The sequence below is a fragment of the Dendropsophus ebraccatus genome, unplaced genomic scaffold, assembly GCF_027789765.1.
Source record: "Dendropsophus ebraccatus isolate aDenEbr1 unplaced genomic scaffold, aDenEbr1.pat pat_scaffold_1264_ctg1, whole genome shotgun sequence".
Taxonomy (NCBI): Eukaryota; Metazoa; Chordata; class Amphibia; order Anura; family Hylidae; genus Dendropsophus; species Dendropsophus ebraccatus.
Window position 1 is genome coordinate 28,292 of NW_027208681.1, and position 17,572 is coordinate 45,863.

At 45.2% G+C, this 17,572-nt stretch overlaps 1 protein-coding gene across 1 annotated transcript; it reads left to right on the plus strand.

Moving 5' to 3' along the window:
- Positions 1-553: 553 nt before the first annotated feature.
- On the plus strand, positions 554-15,031 carry LOC138775044 (nucleoporin NUP42-like). Its single transcript, XM_069955779.1, has 7 exons — positions 554-681; positions 6,493-6,733; positions 9,276-9,370; positions 9,775-9,851; positions 12,244-12,330; positions 12,861-12,969; positions 14,308-15,031. The coding sequence occupies exons 1-7, from the start codon at positions 576-578 to the stop codon at positions 14,922-14,924; spliced, it is 1,332 nt and encodes a 443-aa protein (XP_069811880.1). The 5' UTR covers positions 554-575; the 3' UTR covers positions 14,925-15,031.
- Positions 15,032-17,572: the final 2,541 nt, after the last annotated feature.

Genomic DNA, 17,572 nt, shown 5'->3' on the forward strand with positions numbered 1-17,572 from the left:
TCCGTAGTGTGCACGCACCCTTACATGATGTCAGTTCTTTCGGATGGCAGATAGAGTTTGAGAAATCACATTGAGTCAATAGAACAGGTGGAACTTCAGGCGGAATTCGCCGCCTAGCCTCTGCTTGAAATTTCCTTGCAAATTCTGTTGCGTGGACATACCTTGCCTTTTCTGTCTCACTGCAGGAGACGATTTTAATTATAAGTCTACAGAGACTGTGACCTGCAGTGAGATGGAGATTTCCGCCTTGGAGAGAAGCTTTCAGCTGTGCGCTTCTCCCGGCCCCTATAATGCCATGTCAGGACAACAGTAAAGGAAACACTGCCTCACAGCAACCAATGAGAAGATTTATTTCACTTACATTGCGACCATCTAATATTCTGGTCGCTATTAGCAACGGATGGGACGCGGTTCTTAGCGGCCTCTCCTTATAATGGCAGCGCTGCCTCTACTAGCGCGCCACCTGCCGGCGCTACAGATCTGTGCACTTAGTGACGCCGCCAGCCACACTAGTAAAGTGGTTGGCGGAAGTTGACAGGAAGTGCGTAAGCTCGGAACTCTCCCGGCGATTGAAGATGGCGATCTGCAGCTTTTTCCTGCAGGGTCGCTGTAAGTTTGGAGACCGGTGCTGGAATGAACATCCGAGGGACGGACGACATCAAGGACACAACCGATACCAATGTGAGAGCTCGGGTGTGGTGTCCGGAGAGCCGGCTGGGGGAAGGAGGGAGGAGGAAGGGCTCCACTGGAGATGCGGCCATACACCGGGGGCTGAACCTCTCATATGCAGAACTACAACCCCCATGATGGAGAGCCACATCTACACAACTCATGGCTATCCAAAAGGCTTCCCGGGCATGCTGGGAGTTGTAGTTCTGCCACAGGTTGGAGGGCACTGCCACTGTTCACTGCTGAGGATGAGTGACTGTATACATCCTATCTATCTGTATAAACAGGCTAAATAAGTGAATACGCCTCCTTTGCTCACTTCTGGTCTGACGCCACCATGGATAACAGCAGGTGTAGATGTGCGTTATGATTTGCGCCTGCGAGCAGGCGTAAATCATGATAAATTAGGTGCGGGAGGAGGCCACGCCTCCTCCCCGCCTTGTCACACACCGCTAAGCTCCGCCAGCCCGCCCATCGGGCATGCGGGGTGTACGAGAGGCGTACGCCAGGGAGAAGGGGCGAATCTGCATCCCCCCTGAGTGTTCTGGTAACTAAACCCGACCATTTTGACAGAACTGTTAGACACTGCAGTCACGCTATCAGCACTTCACTGAAATGGAGTCACACTATCAGCACTAGGAATTGCAGTGCTCCTATATACCATGTTTTACGGTAATAGCCAGGACTAGTTAGTTCCAGGCTCCAGAATGTGCCAGGAAGATCATAGGGTGACACCTACATGTGAGACTAACTAAAGAATGTCAACTCTTAACCCCTTCAGGTCCATTCACCCACTGTTAACCCCTTCAGATCCACAACTGTTCAATTCCCCCACTGTTAACACCTTCACATCCACTACAATCTAATTCATCCACTGTTAACCCCTTTAGATCCACAACACTTCAATTGATCCACTTTTAACCCCTACACATCCACCACAGTTTAATTCATATACTGTTAACCCCTTCAGCTCCAGGAATATTTTATTTTTTTCTAACTATATGTAATTTTTAACACCTGAAAACCAGGCTCATTTTAATTTATTTCTCTTATTTGTCTTAAACATAGAGGAACCATTTTTACTGTAGGGATTTGGATTAATGTGATGGTAAAATGTCTATTTGGGGTTATATGTCGCACATTTTGAAGTCCAATAAAATCACGAAGTCAAATTGTTTTCCAATCACACTACCATATCCTAGAAGAGCGCTTACTCTGTTACAGGTTCTGTGATTTTCAGACATTTTTACTGTATGGAATCGGAGTAATGTGATGGTAAAGTGTCTATTTGGGGCTATATGTCCCACTATTTGAAGTCCAATAAAATCACGAAACCAAATTGTTATCCAATCTCACTACCATATCCTAGAAGAGCGCTTACTCTCGTACAGGTTCTGTGATTTTCAGACATTTTTACTGTACGGATTCGGAGTAATGTGATGGTAAAATGTCTATTTAGGGTTATATGTCCCACACTTTGAAGTCCAATAAAATCACAAAATCAAATTGTTATCCAATCACTTTACCATATCCTAGAAGAGCGCTTACTCTCATACAGATTCTGTGATTTTCAGACATTTTTACTGTAGGAATTTGGAGTAATGTGATGGTAAAGTGTCTATTTGGGGCTATACACCTGATAATTTGAAGTCCAATAAAATTTACGAAATCAAATAGGTCTCCATATTGTTCTTGTTGTTGGACGCTCTTGGTAGACTACTTCCAATCCCAGGAGGGACCAGCTTCATGGCTGATGGAGGATAACCATTAAGAGACTTTTTTCAGGACTGTTCTTCTATTCTAGTTTAATAAGTCTATGTTCCTTTTAAGTTTAGGTTAGGGACTCGCAAGAGAATGAGGACCCTTGATGTGGCTTGCGAGCTTACGATATTTCTTGCCTATTTTTTTCTTCTAGTTTTCAACGGTAAAAGATATCTACTAATACCTCATTGAAGATTGGACATCGAGCCATCAAGGAGCCCCACTAGACTAAAGCTGCTTTCACATGCTGCAGATTTTAGGCAGATTTTCTGCAGCAGATTGTCTGTTGCCAAACCAAAGTCAACCTGAAGTTTCAAATCTGCTGTAGAAAATCTGCATCAAATCCGCAGTGTGTGAAAGCACCCTTACTATTCTGCAAGTCTTCCCAAGTGCATTATAGGGCCATGCAGCTGCCACTGACTGACAGCTACTTACCGCCCTAGCGGTCTTGTTTCTGCCACCTAATAAAGAGTGCTGAGGGGCCTGTGTGAGCTGCTGGCGCCTGCTGATGCCCCTCCCCTGTGCCAACTTCTATGCTTTTATAGAATAAGTCTGGCTAAAACATTTTTGTACTGTTATTGTATTGTCACCCAAAAGTTATACAAATCCCCAATATACACCTATTACGGGAAATGCTTAGAAAGCGCTTTTTTCTCTGCACTTACTACTGCATCAAGGCTTCACTTCCTGAATAACACAATGATGTCACTTCCTGGATAACATGGTGATGTCACTTCCGGGATAACATGGTGATGTCACGACCCGACTCCCAGAGCTCTGTGGGCTGTGGCTGCCGGAGAGGATGATGGCAGGGGGACACTGAGGGATACAGGGCACTGGAGGAACACTGAGCATCCCCCTGCCATCCTCTCCGGCAGCCACAGCCCGCACAGCTCTGGGAGTCGGGTCGTGACATCACCATGTTATCCAGGAAGTGACATCACCATGTTGTCCAGGAAGTGACATCACCATGTTGTCCAGGAAGTGACATCACCATGTTGTCCAGGAAGTGACATCACCATGTTGTCCAGGAAGTGACATCACCATGTTGTCCAGGAAGTGACATCACCATGTTGTCCAGGAAGTGACATCACCATGTTGTCCAGGAAGTGACATCATCGTGTTGTTCAGGAAGTGAAGCCTTGATGCAGTAGTAAGTGCAGAGAAAAAAGCGCTTCCTAAGCATTTCCCGTAATAGGTGTATATTGGGGATTTGTATAACTTTTGGGTGACAATAAAATAACAATACAAAAATGTTTTAGCCAGACTTATTCTATAAAAGCATAGAAGTTGGCACAGGGGAGGGGCATCAGCAGGCGCCAGCAGCTCACACAGGCCCCTCAGCACTCTTTATTAGGTGGCAGAAACAAGACCGCTAGGGCGGTAAGTAGCTGTCAGTCAGTGGCAGCTGCATGGCCCTATAATGCACTTGGGAAGACTTGCAGAATAGTAAGGGTGCTTTCACACACTGCGGATTTGATGCAGATTTTCTACAGCAGATTTGAAACTTCAGGTTGACTTTGGTTTGGCAACAGACAATCTGCTGCAGAAAATCTGCCTAAAATCTGCAGCATGTGAAAGCAGCTTTAGTCTAGTGGGGCTCCTTGATGGCTCGATGTCCAATCTTCAATGAGGTATTAGTAGATATCTTTTACCGTTGAAAACTAGAAGAAAAAAATAGGCAAGAAATATCGTAAGCTCGCAAGCCACATCAAGGGTCCTCATTCTCTTGCGAGTCCCTAACCTAAACTTAAAAGGAACATAGACTTATTAAACTAGAATAGAAGAACAGTCCTGAAAAAAGTCTCTTAATGGTTATCCTCCATCAGCCATGAAGTTGGTCCCTCCTGGGATTGGAAGTAGTCTACCAAGAGTGTCCAACAACAAGAACAATATGGAGACCTATTTGATTTCGTAAATTTTATTGGACTTCAAATTATCAGGTGTATAGCCCCAAATAGACACTTTACCATCACATTACTCCAAATCCCTACAGTAAAAATGTCTGAAAATCACAGAAACTGTACAAGAGTAAGCGCTCTTCTAGGATATGGTAAAGTGATTGGATAACAATTTGATTTTGTGATTTTATTGGACTTCAAATAGTGGGGCATATAGCCCCAAATACACACTTTACCATCACATTACTCCGAATCCGTACAGTAAAAAGGTCTGAAAATCACAGAACCTGTACGAGAGTAAGCGCTCTTCTAGGATATGGTAGTGAGATTGGATAACAATTTGATTTCGTGATTTTATTGGACTTCAAATAGTGGGACATATAGCCCCAAATAGACACTTTACCATCACATTACTCCGAATCCGTACAGTAAATATTTCAGAAAATCACAGAACCTGTACGAGAGTAAGCGCTCTTCTAGGATATTGGAGTGTGATTGGATAACAATTTGATTTCATGATTTTATTGGACTTCAAAATGTGCGACATATAACCCCAAATACACACTTTACCATCACATTACTCCGAATCCGTACAGTAAAAATGTCTGAAAATCACAGAACCTGTAACAGAGTAAGCGCTCTTCTAGGATATGGTAGTGAGATTGGAAAACAATTTGATTTCGTGATTTTATTGGACTTCAAATAGTGCAACATATAGCCCCAAATAGACATTTTACCATCACATTAATCCAAATCCCTACAGTAAAAATGGTTCCTCTATGTCTAAGACAAATAAGAGAAATAAATTAAAATGAGCCTGGTTTTCAGGTGTTAAAAATTACATATAGTTAGAAAAAAATAAAATATTCCTGGAGCTGAAGGGGTTAACAGTATATGAATTAAACTGTGGTGGATGTGTAGGGGTTAAAAGTGGATGAATTGAAGTGTTGTGGATCTAAAGGGGTTAACAGTGGATGAATTAGATTGTAGTGGATGTGAAGGTGTTAACAGTGGGGGAATTGAACAGTTGTGGATCTGAAGGGGTTAACAGTGGGTGAATGGACCTGAAGAGTTGACATTCTTTAATTAGTCTCACATGTAGGTGTCACCCTATGATCTTCCTGGCACATTCTGGAGCCTGGAACTAACTAGTCCTGGCTATTACCGTAAAACATGGTATATAGGAGCACTGCAATTCCTAGTGCTGATAGTGTGACTCCATTTCAGTGAAGTGCTGATAGCGTGACTGCAGTTGTTAGACACTACCTACTAGTGATGGGTGATATTACGGGGGTTCCCACCTGCCCTGGTATCCTACTAGTATCTTGGGATCACATCACAGTGTGCCAATAGCTATCCAGCGTGCAGTGTAAGATCAGGCAGGAGAGTGTACCAGGGTGTCCTGTATACAGCAAGTGTGCTGGTAGGTTCAAACTGGGGGCCACATTCCCCTGGTTTCTAAGGGTGGATTTATCAAGTGCTTGATAGGGACCTCTGTTGGGTGAATGAGGGTTAGTGATGCCTGTCTGCTAATTGCCAGGCGCCATATTCTAAGTAAGTTATCCAGACCTCAATGAAACATGGCCATCTCACAAACTACATGACGAATATACAAAAATCTGCATATATAGGTTACCAGACACTAATTCTCCAATAGGTGGTGTCCTTAAAGGGACTCTGGCACTAGGTTTGTGCTACTTTAAATGAGGGCAATATAAACTGGTGACAGGACTGCTGAACAGATCGGTGTATTACTCACATTATTCTGTTCAGCTGTTCTCTTAATATGCAGGAGAATAGGTTTCAAGCTGCAATCACCCCCACCCAGCCTCCAGCTGCTGATTGACAATTGACAGCCTATACACAGCATTGATAGATAACTGCCAATCAGCAGCTGGTGGGCGAAGTTTGCTGGTGCTCATGAATAATGAGGGCTACTGGTCTCATGCACATAATGGAGACGCCATGTTGTTCAGCAGGATATCTCTGACTCAGCTGCACAGAACAATGCAAGTGATACATCATTCTGTTCAGCTTCTCTGTCACTAGTTTTTTTCCCTTAGATAGGACAGCAGAAACCTACTGACAGTCTCTTTTAAAGGTAAAATACTAGATTTTCTGACACAGAGATGTAACAATACATTTTACTGCTTGCCTCTAGCTGAATCGTCAAACTGGAATTCATCAAGCCAGCGATATGTACAGCCTTCTAGTTTCTCCAAAAATCTCACATGGACCAGGGACAACGACAGAAGTTTTGGGTCTGGATCCGGTGATAATAGAAATAGAAGCTCAAAGCCTAATGAACCTCCAGGATTCTTCTCCCCACAAAACAGATTTGGTGCCCTGGCCAACCAGGAACATGCCAGAGAGAGCGGCCAAGACAAGGAAGAAAACCTCATGTAAGTATAGGAGCCGTATCAGCGGGACTTTTCTTGTGTGGCTCTTGACACAACCAAAGGACATTGAGGCAGAGCCCCCCCCCCCCCCCAGGGCCTTATTCTCGCACTCCACAATCTACACTGGTTGGGCAGCGCCTACAGGATAACTTATGCCTAATCATTTGCCTGGGAAGGCAGCTACACGGTACTTGTCAGGCACATAGAGGCCATTTAGGCATGGCTTATAGAAAAAAAAAAAGTGACGGGGCAGAGCTCATCCAAAAAAAAAAAAAACACATATATCTCACCAGGTGATAGTGGGTGGATAAATCCCCACATCACTATAAAGCTGTAGTGATCCTTAAAGGGGTTATCCAGCGCTACAAAAACATGGCCACTTTTCCCCCTACTGTTGTCTTCATTTCAGGTGTGGTTTGCAATTAAGCTCCATTTACTTCAATGGAACTGAGTTTCAAAACCCTACCCAAACTGGAGACAACAGTAGCGGGAAAGTGGCCATGTTTTGTAGTGCTGGATAACCCCTTTAAAGGGAATCTGTCAGCCCCTGGACCTGACCTGAGATGCTGGCAGTGTGCTGTAGGTGGTATTACATTAGTTAGGTCATCTGTCTATTACCTGACTAGTCTGTCTGTGGAAGTAATGCTGTACAATATTGATTTATTTTCTAACTGTGAAGAGTCAGAGAGGAGTCGTGGCGTTCATGCCGCACTCTGGAACACCTCACTTATTCTTTCTCCTCCTCCTCCATGAATATTCCAAACTACCCAGCCTCCTGCATGATCCTGCAGGCCATGCAGCCCCTGCCTTCTCCATCATTGTTGAGGCGTGCCAGAGTGCTGTATGAGCGACTTATTACGACTCCGCTTTGATTCACGCGCTAAACTCATACCGCGTAGCTGCCCAGGAGAATGATCAGGCATGAGCGATCCTGTAGGCGCTGCCCAACCAGTGTAGATTACGGAGAGTGAGAATAAGCTGACCCATTCCCTTTAAAGTGATATTGCCCCGCCCCCCCATTCCATATAATAAGTTCTCAGCACTGTTCTTAAAGAGAATCAATCATAGACGAAATTTAATTTATTTTTATTCCCTAATTAGATGTAAATCATTATTTTATTGACATTTGTAAATATAATTAATTATTTTTATGGCCGCGTTTTTTAATTATTCACTTTTTACTTTCCTGTCTCGCGCCGACTTTCTTCAAAAGAGTTGGCGCGAGACAGTAAACTCCCATCATGCAGAGCGGCGGGAAAGGTTCCCATGATCCTTTGCGCACCGCTCTGTTAATACACAGTGATCTCGTGCTATATAGCGCAAGATCGCTGTGTATTATCTAAAGTCCCTCTTCTCTGATCTTTTTATGAAGAAACAGACTGCCTCTGCAGTCTGTATCTTATACTTTACCTAATCCTCGTGTTCAGTCCAGCAAAGCCGGGAGCCGCCATCTTGATTACGTCATTTGCGTTCTGGCGGTGGAATGCAAGTAACGTAATCAAGATGGCGATGCCGGCCTTGTTGCACCGAAGACGAGGATTAGGTAAAGTATAAGATACAGACTGCAAATGCAGTCTGTATCTTCATGAAGTCTGTCTATGAAAATACAGACTGCCTTTGCAGTCTCTATCTATTTTACCTACGCCTTTGTTCCGGTGCAGTAAAGCCGAATGCCGCCATCTTGATGGTGGCGGCCAGCCTTACTGCACCAGAATAAAGGATTAGGTAAATTATAGATACACTTAGGGAGAGATGCACCTTTATGACAGAGACAGTTACATTTAGGTGATAGGTTCTCTTTGCACTTATATTGTGGACATTTTATATCTTACCATTGTAAAGGATTTCTTGGTGGTCTCTCCCCTCAAAAATGCATGTCATTGTTAGTGGGCAGTGCCGGAGCTTAATGGCCAGGAAGCCCCATATTTCCACCCACATTGGCGCCTGTCCCCTCTGTGACGTCATTGCTGTGCACCGCTGGCCATTTAACTCTGTGGAGTGCAGCGGGACATATGTTGCACTTTATGTGAATATGGCTAGATGCCACAAAACGCCATGCCTGAATCTTCGATAAAAATACCAAATCCATATACAGAAGTTTCTACTCTTCTCTATATATGCCTGCCAGGAGCGGGATTAGATACTTGGGTTGTCTTTCCCCCCAGGAAAGTAAGGGGTCATTCACATGTCCGCAGAATTCTGTCTGTGCACGGACGGTGTTCTGCGGACCGGACCTCCCAGCATCATGATTAATGACAGTGTCGGTACACTAGCACAAGTTTAGCAACAGTTTAGAAGAATCGTGATGGTGGGAGGTCCAGTCCGCAGAACAACTTCCATACACGGACAGAATTCTGCGGACGGCTGAATGCCCCCTTAGCAAAGCACTATGTATACATAATTACCCAGATATATGGTTATTCTGAGGGTGATTCTTTTTTTTGCTACTGATTTCTTCTAGTTGGGCATTGCTGTATCATGTGAATGCGTATACATTTCTGTATGTGCTGTGACAGTGTGTTTTTGTCTCTTATTCGTTGTCTAGAGTTGATATCATAAAGGATATGGAGATGTGGGAATCTTCTGGACAGTGGATGCTTTCTGTTTATTGTGTCTTGAAGGAACAGCGCCACCTATCAGGTATTGTAACCCTGCACTGTTAAATAGTTTTGTTGTCCATTAACAATGTGTATATGTGTGTTTAGTACAGAAGAGCGAATCTCACACATGCTTGAACCCGAGTGTTCGGTATTTGATTACCAGTGGCTGAAGAAGTTGAACTACGACCGGTTATCTAAATTATGTAAAATCTGCTATCAGCCGCACATCGCTCTGTGTAGCAGCAGACATGTGGCTGATATAAGCTGCACAGTCATTGAGATGTGTGATTGGCACTCCAATCTAGCAGATCAGCACTATCGCGTAATGTGTCCTCTGGCCGATAAGGAGAGTTATAGTTTGCCAACAGCCTGCTGGAATATCCTGATGTATAGCAATTATTGTCATGGTGGTCAAATGACATTATACTTTTTTTTTTCTCACAGGTTTTACTGACATCTCACCTGAAGAGTTGCGTTTGGAGTGTTACACATCTCACAAAGACGGCAACCTGCAAAATTATGTAATTTTCATTCAGTGTTTTTGTGTTCACTTAAGTTTTCATTAGATGGTAGCAAAAATCCACAAGTCTTTGCGCTACTGTACTGACACAGTGTGTCAGTACAGTAGTGCGAAGATTTAAACAGTTTCTGAGCTCCCAGCATCATAATGACTGAAGATGCCGGGAGCTCTGTATTCAGTTCCATAGCACATCGTCTGTTTTACAGGCCCTGTACGGAGCGTATAAATGCCCCCCTTAGGGTCCATTTACACAGATGATTATCTGACTGATTATCTGCAAAAGATTTGAAGCCAAAGCCAGGAACAGACTACACACAGAGATCAGGTCATAAAGGAAAGCCTGGGATTTTTCCACTTTTTTAAATCCATTCCTGGCTTTGGCTTCAAATCTTTGGCAGATAATCTGTCAGCTAATCTTCCTGTGTAAATGGACTCTTAGGAGCCTATTCTACGGAGCGATAATCAGCAGATTATCGCTTTTTGGAATAGAGACAACGATCAGCCGATCGTGTCATCGGCCGATTGTTTATGTAGGTTAAAAACTAAAATCATCGGGCACCCACCGCGCATCGCTGCATGGAATAGCGATGCATGGCGGGCGACCAACGATCTCACAAGCACCATACATTACCTACACTGTTGCAGGGCTCTTCCTGCGCTCCTTCTTCCTCCCCGTCCCGAGCGCAGCAGCGGCTTCGGAGCGGCCTGTCTGAGCTGACAGACCGCTCAGCCAATCAGTGGCCAGGACCGCCGCGGCCAATGATTGGCTGAGCGGTCTGTCAGCTCAGACAGGCCGCACTGAAGCTGCTGCGTGGACGGGGAGGAAGTAGGAGCGCAGGAGAAGACCTGCAACAGTGTAGGTAATGTATGGTGTTTAAACATGGGCTGCATAGACATCACTAAATGATTATCGGGCCGTGGAATAGGCCCAGTGAACGAGTGCCGATCTAGCAGATCAGCGCTCATTTAAATTATTGATCGGGACCCTATCGGCCTGTGGAATAGGACCCTTAGACTGCCTAGTTTATCAGCATGGAGAGCACTACCTGTGAGGGTTTATCACATAGAATGATCCAGCTGCAAAGTAGAAAGTACAATCCAGGGCACTCACCAAGTAATATATATACAACCACCATATATTGGTGATTCATTGCAGGAGCAATAAGCTAGTGGCTGTTTGACGTCACCAGACACTTTCTCAAGGCCTTGAGAAAAGCGGCTGTTGATGCTAAACAGTCATTGGCCAACTCCTGCTACAGCATGGTGAGTGCCATGTACAGTGGTCCCTCAGGTTACCATATTTTCAACCATACAATGGCCTTTTCCGGACTACTTGAGACCAGACTCAATATATAATGCTATAGACAGTCTGAATCTGCAATACACGTGAATGGTTAGATGAACTGCCTAATGAAAGTTGGCATTTTAGTGGCACATCCCCTGTATTAGTCATGTGGTGTATGTTTTATACTGTTTTTTTTTTTTGTTTTGGCTTTTGTTTTTCTCTTTGTTGTTTTAGTTTTTCTAGGCCCGTACGTGATATGTACAGGAGTAAGAAAGCGTTTTTAAGCTTCCAGTACCAATTTCTGATTGTTAAAGGGGTTTCGACATTAATGGGAACAATCATCAAAAAAATTCATATGAGGCCAATAATATGTGCTTCTACCCCCTCTAAAACACTTCCCACACATGTATCTATAGCAGCTGCCCCTGCCCCACACACCCCAAAATCATACTTTGATCTTGTCCCTGCCGTATGCAAATTCCAGTAAGGTAGGCTGTGTGCAGCAGCAGCTGCCTGTGTGTGAGGACAGGTCACACATATACAGTGCAGGGGAATAGGCTACTTGGAATGATGAAACGCCCACATGACTACCTTACTGGAATTTGCATACGGCAGGGACAAGATCAAAGTATGATTTTGGGGTGTATGGGGCAGGGGCAGCTGCTATAGATACATGTGTGGGAAGTGTGTTGGAGGGTGTATAAGCACATATTATTGCCTTCATATCGATTTTTCAGGTAATTGGTTCCCTTTAAAGGGGTACTCTGGTGGATTTATTTCAAATGAACTGGTGTCATAAAGTTATACAGATATTTAACTTACTACTTTATACAAATCTCAAGTTTTCCAGTACTTATTAGCTGCTATATGTCTTGTAGAAAGTGGTGTATTCTTTCCAGTCTGACACAGTGCTCTCCTCTGTCCATGTCAGGAACTGTACAGAGCAGTAGGAAATCCCCATAGAAAACCTCTCCTACTCTGGACAGTTCCTGTCGTGGACAGAGGTGGCAGCAGAGAGCACTGTCAGACTGAAAAGAAAACACCACTTCCTGCGGGGCATACAGCAAATTATGTTTTGTTTTTAACTTTTTGCTTTGTTCTCTATCAGATGAATTCCGTACAACAGCTAGTCACCCAGTGGAAACAAAGGATACGTGACATAAAGAACATGAACCCATCTTCTAACTCTGCACTGGTAAAATATCATATTCTTTACTTTGTGATAATACTTTATTTTAAAAAATGCATGGTATTTTCACTTTCATTGACTTGCAGCAGTAAGGGGGTGGGTGGGGGGAACATAATAAAGAATGTATACTTACCCGTCCCCTCGCAGCGCCACTCTTAACACTCATTGTCAGCCATCATACATCATTTTCTCCTGGCTTCCTGGTATGTCATAACCTGAGGGAAAGTACTCACCTTGTAAAGGCACTGCAAATGAGCGCTAATCTGCACTAGTTTGCCGCCGCACACTGCGGCTCCTGAAAGGACCCTAACCCTATGCCTCCCTGTGCGGTAAAATAACAAACACCCGCATTATTTCCTCATCGGCACCCCTGATGCCACGGCTATGGTTGGCTGAGTGGGGAGCACAACGTCACCAGAAGAAGGAAGACCAGGAGCGGAGACCATAAAATATGACCGCTGTGACGGCTGGAGAGTGGATAATACTATACTGTTAATGCTTAGAATATAAGTAAATCTTGTTTTTGTATTTTCTAGCTTAGTCAGCTTACTAAGCCACCTAGTGTCACCGCACCATCAACGTTTGCAGCTCCACAGCAGTCAGGATCATTTGGAGGACCACAGCAGACTGGTTTTGGGACCTCAAGTAAGTATTTATAGTGGACATGCAAACAACCCAGCTTTGTTAATTTATTTTCTTTTAAGGTGCATAGCAGCAGTGTGCCTTGAATCCACTATACTCGTCTAGCAGAGCTGATTTTGTCATTTAAAGGGAATGCGTCATCAAAAAGTTTTACGTAGAAATTCCTCTTAACAGACTGCAGTTAATATAAACTCGAAAGCTGCATTTTCATTGTGGCGTTATCCAGGCTTAGAAAAACATGGCTGTTTTCTTCCAGAAACACCACTGCTCTTGTCCCCAGTTTGGGTGGGTTTTTGCAACGTGATTCTTTTAAGCTGGAGGGAGCTTAATTGCAAAACCCCACCCTCTGTTTCTGTAAGAAAGCATCCCAGTTTTTCTAGGCCTGGATAACCCCCTTAAATTACCTTCAGATTTGCTACAGTTGTATGTTATCAGGCGTTTTCACACTCCTTAGTTGGTTGATGTTACATTTACACAGGCTGAATAAACATTTGTAGTGTAAAGTCTAGTGTTAAAGGGTCTTAAAGATAGTCAGATCAGTAGGTTTCCACGGTTTTAGTTAAAGGTAGCATGAACTAGTGACAGAGAAGCTGAACAAAATGATGTGTCACTTACATAGGTCTGTGCAGCTTATTCAGAGAGATCCTCCTGAATAACAGGTACAGTAAGTTGTCCTCTCCATTATGTGCATGTGCTCAGTAGTCCTGGATATTAATGAGAACCAGCAAACTCCACCAGCTGCTCATTGCTGTGACTGCCTACGCACAGCATGGATACATAACTGTCAATCAGCAGCTGGAGGGCAGGGGGAGTGCTGTGGCACAAATCCAATTCTCCTGCATATTAGTAGAACAGCTAATAAGAATAATTTAAGTAATACACTCATCTGTTCAGCATTTCTGTCACTAGTTTACACTACCCTTATTTAGGGCAACACAAACCTAGTGACAGGTTCCCTTTAAGGTAAGGGTTTTATACTTTCCAAACTTAAGATAAGGTGTCAGAAGATAATGTTAAAGGGGCTGTCCCACTATTAGAACTCTATCCACTGGGTGGGAAACAATTTCTCATTGCAGAGGTTCTGGCCTCTGTAACACCCATTATCTCAAGGATGCAAAACTAAGTCTCCATTTATTCTCTGTGGGAGCTGCACAAGATGAGTACAGCACTCTCATAGGGGGTACGTTTATACGTTTTTAAGACCGCCCTGATGTCACTCCAGTAAAATCAGTCTGGCAGCATTCCTCTTCTGTACTTCTACAATTTTATATCAAAGAGCCTCGTTGGTTTATTTTTGTACTATTTCAAAATTGAGTCTTTTTTTTTTTTTTTTTTTCCCAGACATTTCAGCCAACATGCCAGTGTCCGCAGCCAGCTTCAATTTTAAACCAGACACCAATACTGCTGCACCAAATGCTGGGCCCACAGCGCCTGCGTTTGGTAATAAGCCGTCATTTGGATTTGGCAACACTGGGACTGTATCCGCCTCTTCATTTTCTTTTGCACCAACTACTACATCAGGTGGAGCAGCTTCAACTTTCTCAGGCTTTGGTTCTGCTTCAGCTGCTCCCAGCATGGCTGCATCTGGTTTTGGAGGAACGGTGACTGGAGGCTTTGGAAGTAGTGTAAGCGCAGTGCCAGGTTTTGGTGGGACTCCCAGTGCTTCTGGCTTTGGAGGACTTACAAGTTCTACAAAGACATCTGGCTTTGGGGCAGTGCCTGCAGGAGCCGGCAGTCTTTCTACATCAGGGACATCATTATTTGGACAGGGAGTCACAGTAAGCAGTGCATCAAATGCTGTCAGTACCTCTGCAGCAGATTCTGGGTTATCCAGCGCTTTGTTTACACCACGAAACGAGCTGTCGCAAGAAGACCTTCAGCAGTTCGAGTGTAAAATGTTCACACTAGGAAAAATTCCATTGCTGCCCCCACCTGCAGACCTCCTAACTGTAAAATAAATGTGTTGAAAGACCGGATGATTTGTCTTTGTAATTAAATGTGTGTGTATATAAAATATATTTTCTGTCATTTTAGTTACTCTGTGTGTTTTAAAGATATTTTTTATATAAGTCTTCCCTTTTTTAATAATAAATTTTTATCAATATCCATATTGTTTCTAATATATATATTCACCATATTGAGGTAGGTCGACCAAGAACAATCATGTTAAAGGGGTTATCCAGGCTTAGAAAAGGCCACTTTCTTCCTGAAACAGCTTTCTTCTAATTTGCATGAAAAACTATCTTGTGTTGGGCTTTGTGTTTACTCAGTATTTTAGCAACCAAAACCAAGAGAAGACTGAAAACACAGAAAGGCTATGTTAACACAATGTTGAAATTTAATTTAATGGCAAATAATTTCCTATATTTTAAACAATGGCCATTGTTTTGAAATAATGGCCGTAATTTGCCATTAAATGGCGGCCATCGACAAAATTTAAACAGTGTGTGAACATAGCCTTTCTGTGTTTTCAATCCACTCCTGGTTTTGGTTGCAAAATGCTGAACAAAAATACTATGTGAGAACATAGCCTTAAAGGGACACTCTAGCCTATTAAATTTACCTCCATTATGCTCCCTGCCTGCGGTTTCTTTTGGTCCCCCACTGAATTATCCTGGTACCACCTCTGGGATGTACTCATCTGAGCAGTGACAGCCCGCTCTGCTAATCACTGACAAAGGCGGGACAGTGCCATGGTCAATGATTGGCTGAGCAGGTTGTCCCTGCTAAGATTAGTTTGTCTCAGAAGTAGCGGTGGTATAATACAGTGAGGGATCCAAAGATACTACAGGAGGACTCTGGGGGAGCATGGTTAGGTTAAAGGGGTAGTGCGGCGCTAAGAAATAATTCACAAAATAACACACATTACAAAGTTATACAACTTTGTAATGTATGTTATGTATGTGAATGGCCCCCTTCCCTGTGTCCCCGACCCCCGCCCGTGGACCCGGAAGTGTAGTGCATTATACATACCTGATTCGTGTCGACCCCTGTCCGCCGTCTTCTGACAGTGATGTAATCTTCGGGAGGCCGGCCGACCCGCTCATGCCGGCCCCCCCTCTGCCGCGTCATAACTATGCTCAGCCAGGGCCGTCTTAACAGCACTATGGGCCCCTGGGCAGAGGTGTGAATTGGGCCCCCCACGGCTGCCGCCATCAAACCCCCCCCCCCATCTTTGCAACCCCTCCCCTAGCCAGTACAATTACTTCTGGCCCCCCCTACACACACACTACCCCCATCTGCCCCCCCCCTACACACACACTACCCCCATCTGCCCCCCCCCCTACACACACACTACCCCCATCTGACCCCCCCTACACACACAACCTCCATGTGCCCCCCTACACACACACTACCCCCATCTGCCCCCCTACACACACACTACCCCCATCCTCCTCCTCCACACACACACACTCATCTGCCCCCCTCTACACACACCCTACCCCCATCTTACCCCCCCTACACACACACACACACACACACACACACACTACCCCCATCTGCCCCCCCTAAAAACACACTACCCCATCCTCCTCCCCTACCCCATCCTCCTCCTACACACACTACCCCCATCCTCCTCCCCCTACACACACACTACCCCCACCTGACCCATACACACACACACTACCCCCATCCTCCTCCTACACACACTACCCCCATCCACCTCCTACACACACTACCCCCATCCTCCTCCTACACACACTACCCCCATCCTCCTCCTACACACACTACCCCCATCCTCCTCCTACACACACTACCCCCATCCTCCTCCTACACACACTACCCCCATCCACCTCCTACACACACTACCCCCATCCACCTCCTACACACACTACCCCCATCCACCTCCTACACACACTACCCCCATCCACCTCCTACACACACTACCCCCCATCCTCCTTCTACACACACTACCCCCCCCATCCTCCTTCTACACACACTACCCCCCCATCCTCCTTCTACACACACTACCCCCCCATCCTCCTCCTACACACACTACCCCCCCATCCTCCTCCTACACACACTACCCCCCCATCCTCCTCCTACACACACTACCCCCCCCATCCTCCTCCTACACACACTACCCCCCCATCCTCCTCCTACACCTCCTACACACACAATAATCCTCCGGGGGTTACAATACTCACCCCCGTGGCCGTGCAGCAGTCTGAGGTAAAGGAGCGCGGCGGGGGAGAAGCCTCACGCCGCTACAGCTACATGTGGACAGGAGAGAGGCGGGGCCGGAGCGTGCGGCCGTCCACTGCGGCCCTCCGTCCAATGAAGAGTGGGGTGATGACGTCACGATGGTGTCCGGACGTACGACGGCACTAAGTGATGCCGGCTGATCCCGCTCCCGCGGCCCGCTGGCGCCGAAGTAACAGCAGCATGGGGCCTCTGATAGTGATCTCTCACAGGCCCCGGCTGCTGTTATTTCGGCGCTGGCGGGATCAAAAAGACTTTCGGGGCCCCCGGGCAGCCGCCTACCTTGCCCAATGGGTAAGACGGCCCTGTGCTCAGCCACGATTGGCTGAGGACAGTTATGCTCAGCCAATCGCGGCTGAGCAGCTGATGACGCGGCACACGTCATCAGCTGCTCAGCCGCAAT